Source organism: Sphaeramia orbicularis, chromosome 10 (genome assembly GCF_902148855.1).
Source record: "Sphaeramia orbicularis chromosome 10, fSphaOr1.1, whole genome shotgun sequence".
In the NCBI taxonomy this organism is placed as follows: Eukaryota; Metazoa; Chordata; class Actinopteri; order Kurtiformes; family Apogonidae; genus Sphaeramia; species Sphaeramia orbicularis.
In genome coordinates this window covers 16,796,337-16,819,005 of record NC_043966.1, presented here as the reverse complement: position 1 = coordinate 16,819,005, position 22,669 = coordinate 16,796,337, and the positions used below count along the sequence as shown (strand labels likewise).

At 37.8% G+C, this 22,669-nt stretch overlaps 3 protein-coding genes across 3 annotated transcripts; 1 reads left to right on the top strand and 2 right to left on the bottom strand.

Moving 5' to 3' along the window:
- Positions 1–2,206: 2,206 nt before the first annotated feature.
- LOC115426799 (snRNA-activating protein complex subunit 1-like) lies at positions 2,207–3,339 on the bottom strand. Its single transcript, XM_030145033.1, has one exon. It carries the CDS (start codon positions 3,257–3,259, stop codon positions 2,207–2,209), a length of 1,053 nt encoding a protein of 350 aa, XP_030000893.1. The 5' UTR covers positions 3,260–3,339.
- Positions 3,340–5,062: 1,723 nt separating this feature from the next.
- On the bottom strand, positions 5,063–16,884 carry LOC115427356 (signal recognition particle subunit SRP72-like). Its single transcript, XM_030145883.1, has 20 exons — positions 16,771–16,884; positions 15,974–16,093; positions 15,735–15,751; positions 15,495–15,611; positions 15,004–15,147; positions 14,198–14,309; positions 14,077–14,108; positions 13,158–13,282; positions 12,392–12,449; positions 12,143–12,274; positions 11,902–12,030; positions 11,446–11,518; positions 10,271–10,335; positions 10,008–10,103; positions 9,696–9,799; positions 8,441–8,518; positions 8,199–8,336; positions 8,019–8,056; positions 7,651–7,810; positions 5,063–6,115 (listed from the first exon to the last, which is right to left on the bottom strand). The coding sequence occupies exons 1-20, from the start codon at positions 16,868–16,870 to the stop codon at positions 5,935–5,937; spliced, it is 2,019 nt and encodes a 672-aa protein (XP_030001743.1). The 5' UTR covers positions 16,871–16,884; the 3' UTR covers positions 5,063–5,934.
- An 877-nt stretch (positions 16,885–17,761) lies between these two features.
- LOC115427198 (leptin receptor overlapping transcript-like 1) lies at positions 17,762–22,126 on the top strand. Its single transcript, XM_030145664.1, is given in 5 exon segments — positions 17,762–17,861; positions 19,248–19,323; positions 20,438–20,624; positions 21,926–21,976; positions 21,979–22,126. Coding segments are annotated over 5 exon segments (396 nt in total). The 5' UTR covers positions 17,762–17,845; the 3' UTR covers positions 22,045–22,126.
- The last annotated feature ends 543 nt before the right edge of the window (positions 22,127–22,669 follow it).

Here is a 22,669-nt window from a genome sequence, read left to right as displayed (position 1 = left end):
ACATTCTTTGACAATAAAAATGTCAAGAACCTGAACAAATATGAACAACCTGGAAGGTCTAAAGAAAAATAAGTGTAATTTTAACAATATTCTGCCTGTTTTGTGCCTTGGTAGATCTGATCTGTAGTGCACATGTAGAAATCATAAGTTGAGGCATAATATTGATAAAATTGTACTTATTTTTCTTCCGAAATTTCACTTTCTTCCAGTTATTCACATCTTTTTTGTTTTGGATAGAAATAGTTTCATCATTTAATGTTATTTTTTGCACTAAAAAATCTGGAGTTGTCATTGTTTATAGGCTATTATGTTATTATTTTACTGGTCCGGCCCGCTGGAGATCAAATTGGGCTGAATGTGGCCCCTGAAAGAAAATGCGTTTGACACCATTGTACCTAACAGGAATCCTGTTAGAAAATGATTTTTTTCTCTTAAAACCTATTTTGGGTGAGAACTATATAAAAAAAAAAAAATCAACTGATAAAGTCACAAAAATGTCATCAATTTTGTGAGAAGATCAAATTTTTCAAAATCAAATTAGCAAAAAAACCTGACCTGATTGAGAAAAACAAATGTCATTTTTGGATTTAGTGGTGCAAAATGGTCCTAATATAGTTGAAAAAACCTAGACAACTTGCAAAAAACAGTTTTTTGTAACCCAGTGTAATGATAGCAGCTACATATGAACACTGGAAGATTTACAGAATAATGCACTACTGCCATTAACCCAGAGGTGTCAAACATGCAGTCCGGGGGCCAAATCCAGCCACCAAAGGGTCCAGTCTGGCCCATAGGATGAATTTGTGAAATACAAAAATTACACTGAAGATATTAATCATTTTAGTTCAGGTTCCACATACAGACCAATTTAATCTCAAGTGGGTCAGATCAGTAAAATACTACTATAAACACTCACAACTCCAAATTTTTCTTTGGAAATGTAAACATTTTCATGTCATTTTACTGTATTTACACTAAAACAAACTATCATTTCACAAAAATGCGAATACCCTGAACAAATTTATGAACGTTTTGAAATGTCTGAAGTGCAAGTTTACCAATATTCTGCCTGTTATTAAATGTTTTGTGTATTTGTTGATCCACTGTGATCTGTAAATTGTGATTTACTTGTGTAAATGATAAACTGAGACATAATATTGTTAAAATTGCACTTAGTTTTCTTAAGAAATTTCAGTTTGTTCATGTTATTCACATTGTTTTAAAGGATTGTTGATTGATGTAAACATTTTCATCACAAAATTGGACTATTTTTTAAAGGTGCAGGAGACTTTCGTGACCAATTTTTCATCAGATCTGTAAAACCTCAGTCATAGCCTACGTATCACGAATCTGTAAGTCTTTCTGTGATTACTCGCCTGAATCTCTGCATTATGGTGAACAATTTCCAAGTGTCATCCACTATGAACAGTCCATGTGTTTACAAACAGAGCCAGGAGGTCACTTGGGCATCTTTGGAATTTTGTTGCAACGTGCATTGTGGGAAGCAAAGGCTCGCACAGCCACCTGACTGACAGGACGCGGAAATGGCAGGAGCTCCCTTCCCTCTATGCATATTCCTCCACCGTTTCCGCGTCGTGTTTGTTTCATCCATATAATACCATATGGCTGTGCTGCTGCTGCTGCAGGCAGTAACGCGAACCTCCCTTTCCCACAATGCATGTCGTGACAAAATTCAGAAGATGCCCGAGTGACCTCCTGGTGCAGAATATAAACACATGGACTGTTTATGGTGGATGACACTTAGAAACTGTTGACCGTAATGCAAGAGATTCATGTGAGTAATCACAGAAAGACTTAAAGATTTGTGACACTTAGGCTATGACTGAGGTTTTACAGATCTGATGAAAAATGAGTCACGAAAGTCTCCCGCACCTTTAAGCTCTAAATTATAGAGGAAAGTTTGGAGTTGACATTATTTATATATTATGTTATTATTTCACTGGTCTGGCCCAGTTCCAATCAAATTTGGCTTAATGTGGCCCCTGAACTAAAATGAGTTTGACACCCTTACATTAATATGAAACTATTTAAATATTTATTAAATCACAACGTTCCACTCACAGATACATAAGGAGTGAAAATCACCTTAAATCAACTCACTGTAAAACATAAGTTTAAGTGATTAAACTGAGGAACAAAAACCAGATTTACTAACTTCAATGAGTCAGACCAGCTGCTTCATGGTTCACCTCCTAACTGACCCCCCCAGCTCTGGAGCAGTCAGGAGCCAGTTATTGATCCTTTTCTTGTCCTGAGTCACCCTGAGGTTCTTGTGGGTCCGAGCCCTCAGGGAAGGCTTCCTGCTCTGCATATTGGCGGCCTTCTGAACCTGTTCTGGCCCTGAGCTGGCATCCTCCATGGCCTCTGGCTGGCGGTGCCTTCTGGACCTGGACGCCTCCTGGAACTGGCTGTAGCTCTTCTGTTTGATGGAGGACAGGAGTCTGGCCCTGCTGCTGCACTGAGCCCCAGCTGCCTTTTCCTCATCCTCATCCTCATCTGAGTTCTTGTCTTTGTTATCATCTTGTGAGAAGGTCTTCTGCTGCCAACTGATGAAGGCTGACATGCAGTCCTTAAGGCCGGTCACAAAGTCCTGATGGGTCATGGAGATCTGCTTGGCCTTGACCTCCTCTGAAGTGGTTTTCATCTTCTCATAGTGGTTCTGAATATTGGCCATCTCATCAAAGATTTCTGCAGAAAGAAGCTCCTGGATTGCAGTGGTCCTTCCCAAAAAGCCTGCACACACTTCATTCTTCTTCTTCTTTCTCTGTTTTTGGAAGCTCAGCAGATGTGGCATGGCTGTGTAGTGAAAAGCTTTGGAGAACACAAGCTTTTGGTAAATATAAACAACATCATAGTGCCCGGAGGCGACAGATTCTTTGAGGAACTTCTGTACGTCACTCCAGTCCTTCAGAGCCAATCTGATCTTCAGGGGTGGTATGGCGAGTTGTGTGTGATAAAATCCAAACATCAGGTACAAACCTCCAACTCTGATCTGGAAGCTGTAAGGAGGTAAGAAATACTTCACAGCTGTGGCCAAAGTGACTCTGCAGAACCTCTTCATTTCATTCATGCTTGGTATCCCAAAGAACACATCTGAGAAGCCCATCTCCCTCCAGATGGATGAGAACACCTCATACCGGACTGAGTCTCTGTGCTGGAAACGACCCAGAAGCTCCTCCACATCTTCAGTCAGAGGATCAAAGAAGAACTCTGCGTAAGTAGGCGGACACCGGGGCATCCTGTCCACAAAACAAAACTTACAAACGGCAAGTCAGAAGCCTGAAAGAGTTCTGCACACAACCAGGAACAGGTGCAGTGTCTGATTGGCTGATTGAAGAGCAGCACCAGGTGGGAGGGGTCAATTACCAGATTGACCAATTAGGTAACATGTGATCACAGCTTTTTATCAATAGAAGCTTGAAATGCAACAAATTATACAAAAAGCCAACTCTGAAAAAAATAGGGTGCGTCTGAATAGTGTTTTTAGCTTATGAAGATTTGTAACTGAGTGAAATGACCAGATAAAGCCATGGTAAGATGTGTCTGAATTCTCTAAATGCAGCTTCCAGGGCCCACATTCAGCCCAATTTAATCCCAAATGGACCAGATCAGTAAATTAACAATGTTGTAACCTATAAATAATATCAACTCCAAACTTTACTTTGGAGTGAAAAAAGTGAAATTTCATTATGCAAATATCAACCAATAGTCCACCACCTAACATAGTTTTTTTTTATATAATAAAAATCTGTTTCTGCATCTACAGACACATTGTGTTAGAAGTTCACACATTTAACACTGGAGCAGGTGTAATGGAATTTTAATTTCTTTGTCAAACTCCCTTCTTTGACTCATGTCCTCACCTAAAACACTCCTTACGGTATCAAATATTCATGGGAAAGAATGCTTCTAAGACCAAAAGAGAGTTTGTTAGAGGTGCTCTTTGGAAAAAGGGATTCATAAAGTAGATAATAAACTGGAAGAAAGCTCCAAGGCACTCTTTAAACATTAAAATGCCTTCATTACCATGGCATGGTCGTATCTAGACCTTAAAAAACACTTCTACGTGTTTCGGCTTCAAGCCTTCATCAGGAAGTAGACTTACCCCCTACTGCATGTTAACTTTCTCATGTCCTTACCCCAGTGTTTTTCAACCTTGGGGTCAGGACCCCACATGGGGTCGCCTGGAATTCAAATGGGGTCACCTGAAATTTCTAGTAATTGATAAAAAAAAAACCCACAAAAACTTACTAATAAAAAAATATATGGTGAGTTGACAGAGACAATCCCAATACATAACAGACATGACAAACTGTGAAGCTGAAACTGAACCACTGTGGCACTGTTTATCTGTCAAATGTTCATTGTGGTCGGTTTCAGATGCTGCAGCTCTTTCATAATTCATAGTTTGAGTTCTAGTTTGTTCAGTATTAATTGTCAGCCTTGTAAATCCAAGCTGGACTGACTGAACATATCCTGACCAAGGAAAATAAAATTCTCACTTTGTGCAGTAATCTACACCTGGCTTTTCTGCCTCCGTCCAGAATAATATACATTATATAGACTAAATGTCATCTAAAATTAACGTTTATTGGCAACATAGTATAGCAAACTATTATATGATCAAAAACAAATTAATTTTAGCAAAAAAATGTCTCCGTTTTGAATGTCTGGGGTTGCCAGAAATTTGTGATGTTAAAATGGGGTCACGAGCCAAAAAAGGTTGGAAACCACTGCCTTACCCAAACACCCCCTAGTGTATGTTAACTTTCTCTTAAGGTAACAAAAGGTGACTGTTAAAACCCAGGGCTCATCACTCAATCAAAAAGCCCTTTGAAGAGACTGGAGGTGTCACCTGACAGACGAGATCCACCCCTATAAAGGTGGATCTCACTAGTAGTTCGGTGTATTTTCTTCACAATCACCACTCATTTGCAGAACTCACCTTTTCTTTTTTGCAAAGAAATAAAAACCTTGTTGGCCGGCTGAAGTCTCTATTTCATTATTCACCAGCAGCAGAGCAAAATTTCCACAACACAGGTTTCTCATTGTCAAGATTTTTATTAAGACTTAACAAAATGGGACACCTGTTTGGCCAAAATATTCTTTCTTCTTTTTCCTAAAACATGCATTTGCCTTTAAGAATGTAAATTATTTTGCTCGAATTTTTATCGACACGGATTCAAAAATAAATATTCTTTGAAACCACATCAAATGACTGAGGGACATGATCAGGAAACATGATGCAGACCCAACAAAGATGAAAAAAAGGACATTCTACCACATATGAAAGTTTGCAGCCTTGCATAAGCAGATGTCTTCATAAAAAAGGACTCCAAAGTAAATTTCTTTAACCTTAAATGAAAAGTGTTCCTATAAAACATGAATAGTTGTGAAGGACTTGATTATGGGATTTGTTTTAAACTTATTACAGGTGTTTACAAGTACAACACACCTCTGAAAAACTCGACATGTCAGAGGAGACATGACTGGAGTTTGGATTCGACTAAATGAATATTTACATTTGATAATAATAATGACGACATTCATGAACAATAGGTAACGTCTGTTCATTTCATTGTGACTGCAAGACGTCACATCTAAAAAAAAACACAAATCCAACAATCATCTGCTTTTACAGGGCGACAAAAAGTTCATTTCAGCAGACCTGAAGTCAGTTTTCATTAGAGTGGAACCTTCCAAGTGGCTATGCAAATATCTCCATCTTCCCTTCTGTAAATTAAAAAAAAAACACCCTGGTGATGATTGATGGTGTAGAAGGGTAAAAGTTTTGGTTACGAATATTTTAATGCAGGGCTGTAACAAAAAAACTAAACCACAAATTTAACATAAAAAAGCATTCTTGATGATTCTCGGCCACACAGATGTCAGTGAATCCCATGACCTCTCTGACTACCAGCCTCCTTTGCCTCCTTTCTTCTTCTTCTGTGGTGCCTTCTTGCGTGTGGCCCCTGAAGCCGCAGGTTTCTGCTGTCGGGGTGGGACCACGTTACTGGCGGCAGCTGAAGACGAGCCGGACGCGGACCCAGGTCTGGGGGACGTAGGGGGGCTACTGGCCGTCTTACTGGCATCACTGAAAAGAGGAGGTTAAAAAGAGGATAGACATTGATGTTGGAACGTAACATGAAGTGGCTGTTGAGTGGATTATTTGTCATTTTATGTCACCTTGCTCCTGTTTCCAAACATGACTTTTTTCAATCCAATCCTCGCCTTTATACCGAGTGTCGATGGAAAATATGTGATTCAGTCAGAAATTTTAAAGCACATACCGGGATGTAACTTACACATCTCCATTTCTGGGAAAAATCTTTATTATTAAGTTATTTACTGCTTAAATGCAACTCTTTATTGACACTTTATTTGAATTATACAACAAACCAGGGAATAAATCAGAATTTTTATGCCAAAACAATTATTTATTATTTAATTGACTGTACTTCTGTGCGTTATTTGAACAGATAGTCAAAAAGGAGGAGAGATAAGATATAAACACATAATTGTGTTTTGTGATAAAACACTATGATATGGCCAGATAAGTTACTCCTTAAACTTATTGCTCAGTTGTTTGGTTTATCTGGTCAACATTTTAAAAGGTAAATTACTGTAGAGAAAATATACTGAGGAAAAGCTGGCATTTCATCTGAAGAACAGTGCAGGGAACTTTGAGGAAAGATATAGGAAATGAACTTCATTTAAGAACAGGTCCCATTCTACTCATATGTGACAGAAGAAATGATCCGGTATAGACATTACAGCAGCCCTCCTTTTCTGTCTATATGTTTTTTATGTTTGCAATATTTGCTCTAAACACTGTTTAAATAAACAGGTAAAAAAAGATTGGATCATAAAATTAGTGTGACGGATACTACCAAATGGATATATTTTTGGATATTTTAAAATGAAGTGGCTATTGCCACAGTACTGTACATTGTCATTTGTCTACTACCACAGAGCCAATCAGTGCCCTCGTTATGTCATGTGAAGACTGGTAACCTGTCCCCCTGCTGCCACAGTACTGTGGTAATAAGCATCGCACATGTGTCTATCCGGTTACAGGAAAAGGCTAGGGGCCCAGTTACCAGAGGCTATGTCCAGACGTCGTGGTATTTTTCTTTTGCGGATTCTAAAAGTTTCGCATCCATACACATACCTTTTCAAGAAATATCTGCATCCAGGTGGAAATGGAAATAAAATGGTGTAATACATATGCCACACCTATATGTGGTGCTGTACACAAACACAGACAGAGCCACAGAGCACATTGCCATTTTAAAACAGTATTATCAATACAAGTTTGATAAAACATCTGCAAAAATTATAACTACAATCAAACAATGAAAACTGAGTTGATCCGGCTTACTTTATTTCACTGTTTTCTATTCCTGGCACATGTAAATCCCCTTTGGGTGAGACTGTGAATAATTTTATTTTTGGCCAAAACAGCAGCAGCTGGAAATCTCCACTGTGGTTTTATTGGCATCAAAACAAAAGGACAATCTGAGGTGCTTTTCTTCTATTAGATGAGTGGATTACTAGCTTTAAATTGCAGGAAATTGCAGCCAGACATGTGTGCGAGCAGGTGAGGTGTGTTTGCGTGTATCTACTCACAGCTCGGCTGAAGCTCCGGCCGTCGCCCCCTGTGTGCCTTTTCCTATTTGTTCCTTCTTCTTTCCCTTCTTTTTGCCTCTGTAGTAGGAGCGCTCCCTCATCGGCAGCCACCTCTCAGGGTCAGGGGTCGCTTTGGGGTCGTAGTTCTTGGGTAGTTTGCCTGAGGAGAAATAGAAGACCATGGACCATCACTGAAAGGAAGCATGTGGTTAAGAACTAGAGCTACTCAGTAAGAAAGCAGAACATAATACACGTATACTGTACATGAAGTCAGAAAAATACTGACCATCTTCAATACTGTTACAGAGAAAATCAGAGCTGGTGTCTAGTCCTGTTTCTAACCCTAACCCTGTTTCACATACACATACCTTTCTTTTTCTTCTTCTTCTTTTTGATGTCAACTTGGCTGTGAAGAGAATACAGATTTTAAGCTTAAAAGGAAATTATGCATATCAGCCAAAGTTCATCTTTCCTGAAAAAAAAAAGGACTGAAATGTGCATAAATCTTTAAAATGTAGCGCTGATGGTGCAGAACGATGGGCTTTTACCCTTGCTCTTTGGGAAGGTTCTCTCCTGTGACTTTAGCAGCCTTTTTCCTGACGTAAGTGGCTCCGTGGGAGTTTTCTAGCTCGTCCACATCCACGTTAAAGGACATGGTGTCTGCAGACGGTAGGTGCTTGCTGAGGCTGGAGAAAATTGTTAAGGTCATACTACTTGTTCTGAATAACCTTTGCATTTCAAATGTAGCTCAGACTGCAGGTAACCAGTGCCTGTTTCAGTGAAAGGATACGATTTGGCTTTATCTGTGTCCACCAGAGAATATGCAGAGATGAGTTGTGCCAGTGTGTGGATGTCGTTGGTATTTTGTCTGAGGGAAAGAACATATGTGTAAGTTAAACTGTAAAAGGGGAAAACAGCAGCATTTAGGAAAAAATACAGTATAAAGAGAGGTTTATGAGTAAAATGGCCTCCTGAAATAAAAATAGACAGGTCTAATATCATCTCAAAGGTATTTTATGTTATTTATAACTAATGTTTAGTGTAAAGTAAGCAAATCTCAGATGTTTATTAGCAGTAAGCATTTTTTATACTTTCAACTGGAACATGATGCCTGTATATTTCAACTTATGTCCAACCAAATTAAATATTTTATTTTTGTAAATCATGAAACTATGTGAAAAATGTTGCACAAGTCTCATTACACTAAATATGCTCACAAATCTGAACATCAGTGTGTAACCGTAAGGACCGTTACAAACATGCACCTCCAGTGTTTTCTGTAACTGAGAAAATTACAGATAATGTATTTTTTTTGTGCCCAACTGTGCTCCCTTCAGTCGCGGAAAAAATGATTAGATGATCAAAAGTCATCAAAAACATATGTTATACAATCAAGTACTAACTCCTGTGTGTATCATGTGACTAAAACAGACAGAAAAGAAAACATGGAATGCCTAAAAGCACTGTTTTGGCAGTACTATGCCATAGCTATCGATGTAAGTGATTTTGGTTATTATCAAGAAAACCATGGAAAATGGCTAGATATCAACTGTTAAATTAAACTCTTATGAGCTATTTTTGTTGTTATCATTATATTTGTCCAAACAATTGTACCTTTATTTGTACCAGTCACTAAAATGAACAAGAAATTGAAGAAAACAAGGGTGGTCTAATAATTTTTTACGCGACTGTATGTGTTAACAGTGTCTTCGAGATTGTCTCAGAATTATGATCATAACCATAACAGTCAAAACCATAACTACTGATCATGCAGCTGTGAATGAGAAAATTACTTTGGGTTTCAGCATATCATAGAAAAAACATTTTACAACCTGAAATACTTTCTGCATTTCTTTTCATTTGTAGAACTGCAGTTGAAATCAACTATATGTGCTGTATAATATTAGAATAGATCTGCCTGAAGATCTAAACAATAAACCATTCAACGGCTGTGAGATAACCTCTATGGAGAACACATTAAACATCTTTCCTCCCACACATCACTCATGCTGAAGTGGAGGACTGTTTAGCAGAGCTGTACTCACTTCCACAGCTGCTCCAGATCACTAATGGCTTCTTTCTTCCGCCCGTACTTAAGTTTGAAGTTGGCAGCTTCTCGTACAAGAGCCAAGTGTGCAGCAGATCCAGGCTGAGGAGGAAGGAGTAGGATGATTACACAACGGAAAAAACATATTCACATGTCAGACACTAGTGCAGATGCTGATTGCCTCTGTTTTCCTGTTTATTCAAAACTAAATGGAAACACAAAAGAAAAAGGTTTGAGAAGTTTTTTTTTTTCTTTCTCAAGAAAAAATAACAGTCAGTGTTCAGGTCAAATATTGAAGTCGCTCACAGACCTGTTCAGACTGGTAGTGACCGATAGCTTGTTTGAAAACATCAATAGCGCTGTCAATGTCTTCTTCATGGGAATACATCGTCACCAAAGCCGATACCTGAGGAGTCAAAAACATGTCTATCAGCTGGGCGGGAAGATTGTTTAAACTGAGCAAGAAAAAACCAAGTACCACTAAAAAAGACAGCAATCTAGACCTGATTTGAAAAAGAAATTCAGATACTCTTTTTTTTATCTCCAGAAAACAGTTGGTCATCTCAGACTTACCATCCCCGCTTTGTGCTTGAACTCTTCAATTGACCTCAGGACATCACAGGCTTTTGTTACATGACCTGAGGACAGGAAATCCAATATTAAAAAGTATAAGAGCAGCAGCTGCAGTATTGGATAATTTTAAGTATTAGTGAACAATAATTCTGTAACTTTTCAGCATAATGTCATACAAGTTATCCGAGAGGAAACAAAAGTTGTTTTCATGAACTGTCACTACAGAGGCAATAAAATAACTACAAAAAACACTTTTTTGTTAAAGGAGTGATATTTTGCTTTTTTTTTTAAATGGAATTATACATTTTAAAACATTTCCCTGTGGTCTATATAAATTGTAAATGCTATGCTTGGGTCTGAACTCTTCATTAATTCAACTCCACAGGTCAACCCTATTTCTGAGTAATGACACTAGAAAGGTCGTTTTGAGCGCCGGCCCTTTAAATCCAAATGAGCCACTTCACTTCACTTCACTTCACACCACCCCCTCCACGTTGACTGTGCTGCTCTGTCCCGTTCAACCAACAACTGAACATTATAAGGGAATCGGCTCGAAGTTTGGACATATTTTCAGTATGGACTACAACTGCTGCTGCTGACAAACAATTATGTCGTACTCTGAGAAATGTTCGTTGGAAGTCTTGACCTTATATGTGCAAATGTCGTGGCGTAGCTAATTATAAAGCGTAACAAATTAAGAAGGAATTGCAATGGGTTGTAGAAATCCACTCAATTTTTGTCGGAATGAATATAAAGATAACTTTGTAGCACCTGGAGGGTTCAAATTCAAACTTTATGAACTATTAGGGTCCAAATACACAAATAAATGAACCAAAGACTAATACAAGTGGGTTTAGCAAAATATGACCCCTTTAAGACAATAATCACAACAGAGAGTCAAAGTTCCCAGACAAATGTGAAAGACAAAGACTATGTCAAAGACTTCTACAAGAATTCTACAATGAAGGAATCGATGGAAAAATAGATTGCAAAAGTGTTAAGACTCTAATGCAGCTTATGTAGAAAAAATAATTTTGCTATTTTGATAAACTTTTTATTACATTTGTTTGAGAACTTTTTAACTTTCCTTCGTATTTACACTCTATTCAAGTAAAAACAATGTACCCCAACAAAACAGATCTCTCAATGTACCATGTATGAGAACATGGCAGTACCTTGTACTAAGTACAGTTGTGCCATTGTTAGTTTGATTCCTGAAGCACTCTCTGGATGTTGATCAGAGAATTGCTGCAACAGAAAACACAAGCAGATAGCACAGTCTTTTACAACAAACACAACACTGTAATTGTGAGTTTCTGTGTTAAAAGCTTCACTGAAATCAAGGATGTATTTAGCTTTAGCCTTAAACAAGGAAATCAAAATCTAAAACTTCATTCTAATCTGAACACAACAGCAGAAAATGGTTCAGTCTAAACATTCTGCATAGATTCTCAAAGATGGGTTTAAGGTCATGTAGTATAAATAGTAACTAAGATAACTGTAATATGCTTTAAATAATAGTTTAGAGTGTGGATACAGCAGTGGACAGATAAATAATACATGTGGTATACACAGAAAGAAAATATAGAGGGTCCGAACTAGACAGAACCAACAGAATCCCAGACTTTTACCTGTAGGAGCTCTATGGCCTTGGTGTGCTGCTTCTCTCTGCTCAGCTGAGCGACCTGGATGAGGACCGGTCGAGGGTGACCCGGGTTCTGAGACTGAAGACTGGATGACAGTTTTCTGCACTGGTCAGCCTGTTGATGGTAAATAGCAAAGTTAAAAAGAAAAATCAGCGGTAGCGAACCTGCAATTTTGAGAACCCAAAGTCTACTGTGAAGAACTGAGCCAGAGCAGCTGTAACAGTACCTGGTTTGTGTACATTGCCAGAAGGGCTTTGTTGAAGTCGATGGCCTGCAGCTGCTTCTTCGCCAGTTTGTATTCAACACCTTCTGCGTTTGTTAATTTCACCTTTTTCTTTGAGTCGAACACGTTTTGGTCCTGTGAGAAGAGGTTCACGAACATGTAAAATATGACATATGATGATACGGTAATGGACAGGGCTGTTTAGATGGAAATAGCCACAACATTTTTTTAATAAACAGGTCACACTCGCACCTTGTTTATTGTGATGATATTGTTGGCCGTCACAGCCAGAAGCCCCACATCTGACGGCCTGCACAGAAGTCACATTTCATGGGTAATACTGTTAATATTGTTCATAGATATACATACTGTCACATACTGTTAATACTGTAAATTTGTGTCAATTCATATTTTGTCCATTTTAATTTTTTATTCTACAGGGTGTCCCATAAGTCTCCATACATAGGAGACATAATACATATGGTTCTAACATGTATTTCTTTATATTTCTTCTTTATAGTTCTTCAGCAGTGGAGGACACGCATTGAAATGTGTTCCCGACAAAATGGCAGTCATATAGAGCATATTATATAAATAAAAAGGGTTTATGTCAAGAAACGTTTATTTTTCCTATGTATGGAGACTTATGGGACACCCTGTACTTGGCTCTATTCTCATGTTACTTTGTAAAATTATCTTATTTTTAGTGTTGTAATTTTATATTCGCTCTATTCTTATTTCTGTAGTACCGGTGTTTTGTTAATATTGTTGCACTGACTGCAGCAGCACTCCTAATTTCTTTGTACACACAATGACGATAAAGGCTATTGGATTCGACATATTTACAATGGTTATGGACAGAGGCCTTTAAAATACATGCAAGTGTAACTTTCTGCAAGCCTGTGTATGTAATATATTTGCTGAATGCTAAATTCTATCACAATACATGCAAAGAATCCTACAACATCTGTATTTCTATTGTATACAGGGAAAACTGAACTTGATAAAACAGACTCACTTGAGCTTGATGACCTGGTTGTAGAGCTGCAGTGCTTCATCTGTTCGACCTTGTAGCTGCATGACATAAGCCATCTGAGAGTGAATGACTGCCAGCTCTGACTCGATGTCCTCCTCAGTCACATCCTGAAAGGCACAAAACTGTCAATGTCAAACTTTAAACTATACCAATAACCTACTACATTTCAGTCACTTGTCACTTTATTTCCAGCTGTAAACTGTTGCTGCTGCTCATGCACCACCACCTTAAGCTATTGTTGTAGTTTATATACTATTCCATTCTGTTTACTATTTTACTCTATAGGCTTTTAATACAAGATGAGCTGGACATTTTGCTGTTATCTTACTTTTAAATTATTGTCGTCAGTGTTTGTTTTTATTGTTTTAATATTTAATGCATGAACCTTGTGTCAGTATTGTTTTATTCTATTTACTGTCTTTTACTTATATTCTGTTTCATGATTATGTACAGCACTTTGGGGCAGTAGTGTCTGTTTTGAAATGTGCTACATAAATAAACCTTGACCTTATTAATGCTGCATACACTAAGACTTGAGTAACTGTTTCATTCTGATCATGTCATACGGTTGAATTACAATAAAGTTGAGTCTGATCCTGCACATTACAATCATTACCCCAATGCTGAGCTAAAATATATTTCTTAGAGATATTTTGAATAGCTTTATAACTACAGCTGTTTACCCTTTAAAATAAGAACAATTCTTTCACATGATCCATTTGAAAAGTCCCATATTCTTTATCCATGCACAGTAACAATTTGATGCTTTGCAAGTTAATGATCTAGCCAAATAAATACAGAAGTATGCACAGTTAAAAAAAAAAAAAAATTAATTATTGTGGTTATATAATACATTTCCTCGATCACGTATAGGTCTGAATGAAAACAGAATACTACTCACAGAATCATCTGCCAGTGAAACCCTGCAGAGCTCTGAAAACCAAAAACAAAACGTCAGTATGAAATCAATGAGTGGTGAAGATAAAAACCTGACAGGAACAGTAAGACATAATTAGACTGACCTTCTGCTTCTCGTAGTTTATTCAGAGCCTCTTTGAGCTGTCCTTGTCCAATCAGAGCGCAGGCAGAGTTGTAGCACAGCTCATACGTTGACTCTGGGAGGCCTAGATCTTCCTGTAAAGTAAAATATTACACAGAATTCAGAAACCACAAACTCCGATAGAGGTAGTAATGTTCCCAGTAACACTGCAGTTAAAGTCCCACCATAAGAACACAGGAGGAATTGGAGGATTTCTGTCTATATACAACACAGAAAAATGCATTCTAGTGTTTATTTTCAGCAGACAACAATATTATAAGGGTGTCTTCATACCTAAAACTAATCTGACAGCTCATTAAACCAGAATTCAAAATAACATTTTACTTCTTTTGGTCTACAGTAGCTTTTCCATAACTTAGATATAGCTTAAAAAGAAGTCATTCAAATATATATTTACTTTTGATTGAATTGACATCTACCTGCAAAGTCTTTTTAATCAACCACTATTTTGATGGTTTTCACCGAAATGAAATAAGGTTGTCTTAACATCTTACTACATGTATTTCTGCATCTCATGTAAAGCACTTTGAATTGCGTCATGTCTGAATGGTACTCCAAGCCAACCTTGCTTTTTCTTCTCTAGTTTTAGTAAAAATGAAATACACTGAGGAAGTAGTTGAACACAAACACGACTGACATGTTTTATATTAAACCTTTGCTTTGGTTAAGGTATTTAAGAAATGTTAAGGTTTCATAACAACATGAACATAAGACTCAAACAAACCATCAGCTAATGGCCAAACATTTATTTTCTGGATGAATATTTACCAGAGGAGCTTCCTCCCACTGACTCATTGCAGCCACCACAGCAGCAAGGTTGGTCTTCCTCTCCTCCTCGTACTCGTCCTGGGAGTTCCTGATCAGATCAGTGTAGACAGACTTGCACTCATCATATCGCTCTAGTCTGTACAACTAGACAATGAAAGAAAAAAAAAAGACCAGTTAGCAAAGACCATTCCAAATTCAGAGGCATAAATGTTATAAACAAGCTTAAATATGACCACACATTAAGCAGAGAATAGACAAATATTGTTGTATATCTGGTAATTAAATTCAAGTAAAGTCTACATAGTAACCATAAAATAAAAGACCATTGTAGTAATCTCATAACTTTGAAGAAAGACAAATGACAAAAAGTAGAAATATCATAATGTGCATGGTTCATTTATAATTATAGATAAAAGTAGATTACCATCATCTGTTGGTAAAGTATACATAACAAAGGCGTTTATCAATGCTTAATAGTTTAATTAACTTACCACTTGACCATACAACTCCTTCAGCTTGTCTGTCTGTACAGGAGCATTTTCAATGGTCTTCAGGGAACTTTCCACTCTGTTCAGACGGTACTCACAGTATGCCTTCTCAAACACAACCTCACTGAAAGAAAAGAGATGCAAAGTTTTAAAATTAAAATGAGGAAAAACAACTAAGAAGAGTTACATGTGTATAAGACGGCATCGGGAATTTCAAAATAATATGGTTCTTAATGGTGAAACTACATCACTGCTAATTGCTGGACACTGTGTTTATGGACTTTCATCATCAATAACAGTGTGAATACCCTGATAGTGCCTCCAATACAAATACAAACTGGTAATAACACAGAAACTTCATTCTTTTATAACTTAACGCTTTTGTTTCTGTGTTCTACCTTTGTATCTAAGATGTCGTGTACTTATCACTGATATATGCCATGATACAGTCAATATTAAATATTTAAAAGTTCATAGATTACCTGCCAAGTACTTTGAATGGGTGTTCATGACATTCAGCGCCTCTTTGAAGCTGCCATTCTGTATAAGGCAAACTATTTTACAGTGAAGGGCCGTTACATCATCCCTGTTTTCGTGCAAAACTGCAAAAGAAAAGGTGACACATTGCAAAAAATTAAAATGCAGTTATCATGGCAGGCAAGCACAGTTCACATAAGTGATTAGAAACGCTGATCTGGGAACTCATATCCATGACTTACGATGTACTAAACACAACAACAATTTCCTATACAGTTAGTACAATGGTTTTATTTATATACATTGATAATACTGTTCAATATTATGAAACACCGTGCAAGCCCGTAATTGCAAATGACATAAAACAGCCATCGTATTTAAGCAGTATTTAAATGCTAACACAGACATGACAGCAGCTGCTCACATACATGATCTGTTTGACACACTGATGATAAGTTAGCTGCCATGCTAGGGACACGTCACTTGTCAGGACAGGACGGTGGATTTCTACAAACTACACGCTTACATCAATGTACATAATTATGTAGAATACAACTGGTCCAACAGCTACGGTATATACGACTTCGCCAGAGAGCACTACTTAATAAAAATAAATCTATTTCGGCACTGTTAATTCTCACAAATAACTGTGTAACAGTCATTAGCCTAGCCGCATGCTAACAGCTGGTCATGCAGTTAGCCACCGCTAACTGAGGCAAAGGGGAAAAGGTGCCATCTGTCCGTTAAACGAACGCAACTCTGAGGCTGCTTGAGGCTAAAGCTGATACACATGTAACCCTACTTCTAGTCAGAGCTTTGAGGGCTCTCGTGAAGTCTCCATTCTGTCCGCAGCGGTTAACTTCGGTCCACAGCGAAGCCACAGACACTCCTCCGCTCGCCATCTTCGCTGAATGGGCTGTGGATGACCGGAAACACTAGGTTTGAACTTCCGGGTGAATTACAGGATTTGTTGTTTTAATTATTATTAATTTTTTTATTTTGTTTAACGTAAAATAGATGAGATGAGTGATTAAATAGACGCAATTTAATGCTTATAAAACTGGATATGTTAGTTTTACAGAGAAAACTTTGTAGTGGCATAGGCAAATGAGGCTTTCAGGATACTCTGTAAAATTCTGCTTCACCCTGAGTAGCTAAAACATTTTTCCTCATCAGCGGATGGGGTCTGATGTTGGTTTGGGTGGTGTAATGAGTTTATGGCTTGAGCGTAAAACCCTTCTTCTCATTAAACTTGGAGTTGTATTAAATCAGGGGTGTCACACTCATTTTAGTTCAATGGGACACAAACAGCCCAATTTGATCTTGGAGCAGTAAAGTAATAACATAAAAACCTATAAATAATGACAACTCCAAATTTTCTTTTTGTTTTAATGTGAAAAAATTGCAAAACAAAATCACATTATGAAAATGTTACATCTGCTCACCATCCTTTCATAATAAATGCAAATAATCCATGAAGAATGTAAAATTTCTTAAGAAAAATAACTGCAATTTTAACAGTGTTATGTCTGTTACTAAATGCTTTGCGTCTTTGTAGATCTATGGCAATCTGTGACTTGTCTTTTATGTAATATTTTACCATATATTCTTGATAATGTATGGTAACTTTAAACTGTTACTGTACATTAAATACATTTGGCTGATAACATTTTGCTCTTATACTCCCTTCAACACTGCTGATGTATTTGGCTTTTACATTCATCTTATGTCTTCAACTTTTCCCCTATTATTTCTGACAGCACCTGAAAGCATCACGGCAGGCTGGCGGTGTCGAGGTTTGTCCGACTCAACACTCGAGGAGGGGGGGCACTGTTGTCATCTGCTTGGGCTGTGTGTCGAGCTTTTGTCCATGAGAGATGGCCGGGATTAAAGGTAACTAGATTGTATTTTTTATTTCTTCTGGAGACCATCTGAAGTGTGGAAGAGTCAGTGTAAAAGAGGCGAAATTTCCTCAGAGTAGGAGGGATGCGTTTTGGATGCTAACGGGAATGTAAGCTAGTGATCCGCAGGGCCAGTTGCTAGCAACATTGGCTAAATAGCCTGCACTCCCTCCGCTAGTGGCCTCTGAGTTTTTGAGGCCGAAGAATATTAACCAGTGATAATTAGTTAGTTGCTCTCAGTTTGATAAAAAATTGTTTATAAGCCCGTTTTAAACCACATGCTTGGTTAGCGGTATAATCACGTAGTTACCGTATGTAAGCTAGTGCTAGCTGCACCTGAAGTAATTGCACAGACGTTGATTGAAATGCCGTGCTTTTGAAACCACCCTTAGTGAGCTGTTAACTACCATCCACATTGTCCACACTGCTGAACATCCCAGTAGCATCTAACAGTGGGATTTATATTGCAAACGTAGTCGTGGTGCACGTGAAATCAGCTGATTCATCACATGATGGCTAAGGCAGGCAGGGCCCACCATCAGACATGAGCAGGGTCTCATGTGGAAAACCGGTTTAAGATTGACACCAGCTATTGTAATTATATTTGTGAGATCCAGAACATGGCTTTTCCCATTCATAAGGGTATTCTGTGTCTTTGAAATGCATTGAAATTGATGATGAATCGATGAAAATTAAGATTAGCCATTATTACGATCAGAAAGGATGGCTGTAACTTTGCACTTGCTGAAACTAAATGTAACATCTTTTTTAGAAAACGGGTTTGTTTAAAAATTAGGAGTGTAGTTTGGTATATCCAGTCTCGCATAACAGTTATACATACAGTGGTGGCCAAAATTATTCGAATATTTGCCATGTTTAAGAGGTTTCATCTGTTTGTTTTCTTCTTTTTTAAAATGCCCATAAAAGTAATGAAACATCTACAGAGTCACTATTATGCTCTATAAACCATAGAATAGAGCCATCAAACTGAGACATCATAAGGAGAAAAACAAGTTAGGACTATTTCACTGTCAATGTCACACAATCATGTTCCTTCACAGAAGAAACCAAATTGCTTGTGTACTCATTGTCAGGTATGATCATGGTTAAATTGACAGTGTTGGGGAATCTTGTGATTCTGTAGAATGCACAGGGCCTGCTCATTAAGTGAATACTAAAACTAATATTAAAAGTGAATAATAACAGGACTCACTTTATCTGATATCTGTTGTGCTCAGAGCAACATCCGCATGCTTCATGAACATTATGAAAGGAATTTTGGAGGATTGTCAGGTGTTCTAATACTTTTGGCCACCAGTGTATGGTTGTATATCCAGAGGAAGCTAACCACTGACCCTCTCTTCTGCTTCTCTTGTAGCTCTCATCAGCCTTTCTTTTGGAGGGGCCGTTGGCCTTATGTTTCTCATGCTAGGATGTGCCCTCCCTGTGTATGAGTAAGTACATCACATTCAGTCCATGTGTAAAGGATACTGCAGTTAGGTATCACGTGCAACACTATCCTGACCTTGCTGATGAACTAAAATATATGTTTTTTTGTTTTTGTTTTTTTTTACCTTGATGGACATTATAGTTATATTTTATTCTAAAACTTAAGTGTTTTTTGGTATGTGGATAGGTGCAGTAGTGTATGATCTTTTTCTTTTTTTAAACTTATTTATTGGAGACATAAACATTCAACATACAGTCATAAGACTTAGATTGTACATACGCAAAGACAACAACCTAAGTATCACATCAGATAGTTTCATACCAACAGATTTACACACAGACAAAATTAACAAAATGAAACATTATGAGGAACACAGGGGCCCATCTCCTTAGGAGTTTCTCCCTCTGGAGTCTTAAATTATAAGTTATATCCTCCAGTCTATAGAGTTCCCATACGCGGTCTTTCTATGATTGGAATGTTGGAATATTTGGTGTCTACCAAATGACAGTGATACCCTTAACTGCTGCTGCCAGGAGAATTTGAAGTAGATATATATTATCTCTACTTTCAACGCCCTCAGGAATGGCTCCTAGCAGGGCATGCAAGGGCTCCTTAGGTATGTGTATTCTGAATATGTCAAATAATGCGGTGTAGATGTCATCCCAGAAATCTGTTAGAGTCAGTGTTAATTAGTCTCACTCTGTGTTATTTGTGTCAAACCTGTCTTATTTGACTGTTTATAAAATACATAGTGTAAATTACCAAGCATTTCTTCAACTTCATGCGAACTCATTACACAACTGAGCTTTGTCAGACACATGGGGCTCAGTCAGATTTTTTTTTTTTTTTTAAAGATGTCTTTTTTATACATTCTAGCTCTTTAAGTCTAGGAAAGTCCTGTATAAATATGAAATTATTATTATTGTTATGACTACGTAAGTATGGACAAATACATTAAATATAGATTGAGCTCCTGTTTGGTTAAGAAACACCAGTGAACTGAGATCATAGTGTGCTAAGAGCCGAACAGTGTTTCATCCTTGAGTTCACCTGATGCACTCTCACTATCACAGTAGGTGGTTATTTTTCTTTATCTTGTATTATTTCCCTCTCTGCAGTACATACTGGCCTTTGTTCCTCCTCTTCTTCTACATCCTCTCTCCAATCCCGTACTGCATCTCGCGGAGGGTGGTTGATGACACAGACTCGGCCAGTAACGCCTGCAAAGAGCTGGCCATCTTCCTCACAACGGGCATCGTCATTTCAGCTTTTGGTCTGCCCATTGTCTTCGCAAGAGCTGATGTAGTAAGTCTGCATTTTAGTAGAAATGAGGGTTAGGTGAATAAGGGCAACAACAATGAAAAACAACAACTTCTGTTAAATAAAAAAAAAAAAGAAAAGAAATTTCACTTCCTGGAAAAAGTTTCTCTAGTGATCAGACAATGTAGCTACAGTTATAGTTGTCTTGAGCTCTGGGCATTATAAAGGTCAGAAAACGGCACCTTTAAAGTTTTCGGTTACGTAAAAAACATTTCCAATTTCCAGACATCTCACTCAATACAGTGCATCACATGTCAAACCTTAAAAAAAAATATGATGCATAGAATGGTGTGATTAGCTTTGAGTGAATTTAAGTTTGAGATTTTAATTTTGTGCTGACACATATAAACATGTTCTCACGTCATTAATTTTCACTGTTACCTTTGCTGAGCTTCTGTTTCCAGACACTGCTGCCCATAAGCTTTCTATTGGGGTAAAAAAAAAAAGACAGTGCTACCATGTTGGTGTGATTCTGCAGCTGTAGAGGACATGCTTTTTTTCCTTGAGGACCCTTATTGATATTTGGAGGTGGGTACAAAATTTGACGGAGGTGACCAACAAGAAAAACCCATTATAAAGTAGCAAAAATAGCTATTTGTATTTCAGGTGATTATACAGATAGAAAACACAATTATGAATATATTTTTCACTTCAACAATCATAGCCCTCGAACCTCAGTAAATCATAGACACGGAACTTTGATGTTACTGTTATTTGTTAGGTGTTTTTTTTTTTTTCTATCTCCCTCTTTCTTTTAGTTGTCTTTTACTGGCATTATGGAAAGTATTTTATAAATTTGGATTCACAATTTAGAATTGGCTTCTTGATTTCCGTCCTTAAAACCTGACAAAGCTAATTCCTTTGTACCACAGAGCTCCAATGTCATCAAAAACTGTTAAAGTAATAGAGAAATGCAACAAGCTGTGGTGACAACATTAAAGATGATTTTGAGTCAGTTGTGCGTAAGAGTTCAAAACCCCACAGTCATTAAAATATAATATATAAACCAAAGGGATTTGATGATTTCACAGGAACACCAAGGAGAGACAAAATCAACTCAGCAGTTACCCCAGCAGTTTGGATAATATAGTTGAAAGAGATGTCACAGAGGAGTGGAAAGAGCACAGACAAGCGCCAGCTGCTGTTAACGTCCAGAATATAACACTCATGTAGAACTCATTCTGTAAACTCTTACTGTTGACACCTCCAGGTTTTGTCCTAAATATGCAGGCTGGCAGCATGCAGGAGCATTTGTTAAACTGAATTATTAATGTGTCTCTTCGCAGATTGCCTGGGGGGCATGTGCGCTTGTGCTAACGGGGAACATAGTCATCTTCGGGGACCATCCCTGGGTTTCTTCCTGGTCTTCGGATCCAACGATGACTTCAGTTGGCAGCAGTGGTAAACAGCAGCGGCAGAGGGACCTTAGTCTGAACTGTTTTTATTAGCGTTACAATTAATATTGGTATTACTGTTTTGGTTCTTGTTGTTGTATTTATATGATGACCCGCCATTCATAGACTCACTCCAAACCAGTGCAATACTTTTTGTTCCTGCTGCATCATAACTGAACTGACAAAAGTTGGATGGAAAATGCTGACTTTGATTTGGAGTTGTTCTCATTTTAAGTTATGCTGTCTGACTTGTGTGTCGTGTTTGTTTCTCCATCCGTACGCCCGCTGTCACTTTGTAATCGGCTGGTGAACAACGGCTTTGTTATCTGTGAAATTGCATTAATCTGACCAAAAGGAGCAGGTCATCGCTGCATGACCTACTGCCTCCACTTGACAGATCTCTTAAGATTTTCGATACTAAGACTAGAGCAATACCGGTGCGCTGAGTTGAAGGTAAAAAGGGAGGAAAACTGATGCGGAGGCTCAGAGTTAACTCATCACATGGAGGAAAAACACTTATTTACCGCGGGGTTCTCATTAAGCAAAAACACTGTTTGATTTTTGTTTGTCGCAGTTTAAAGGTGATACTTGAGCTGTTAAAAGGCAGATTTAATACAGCTTATATTAGCACTTGTG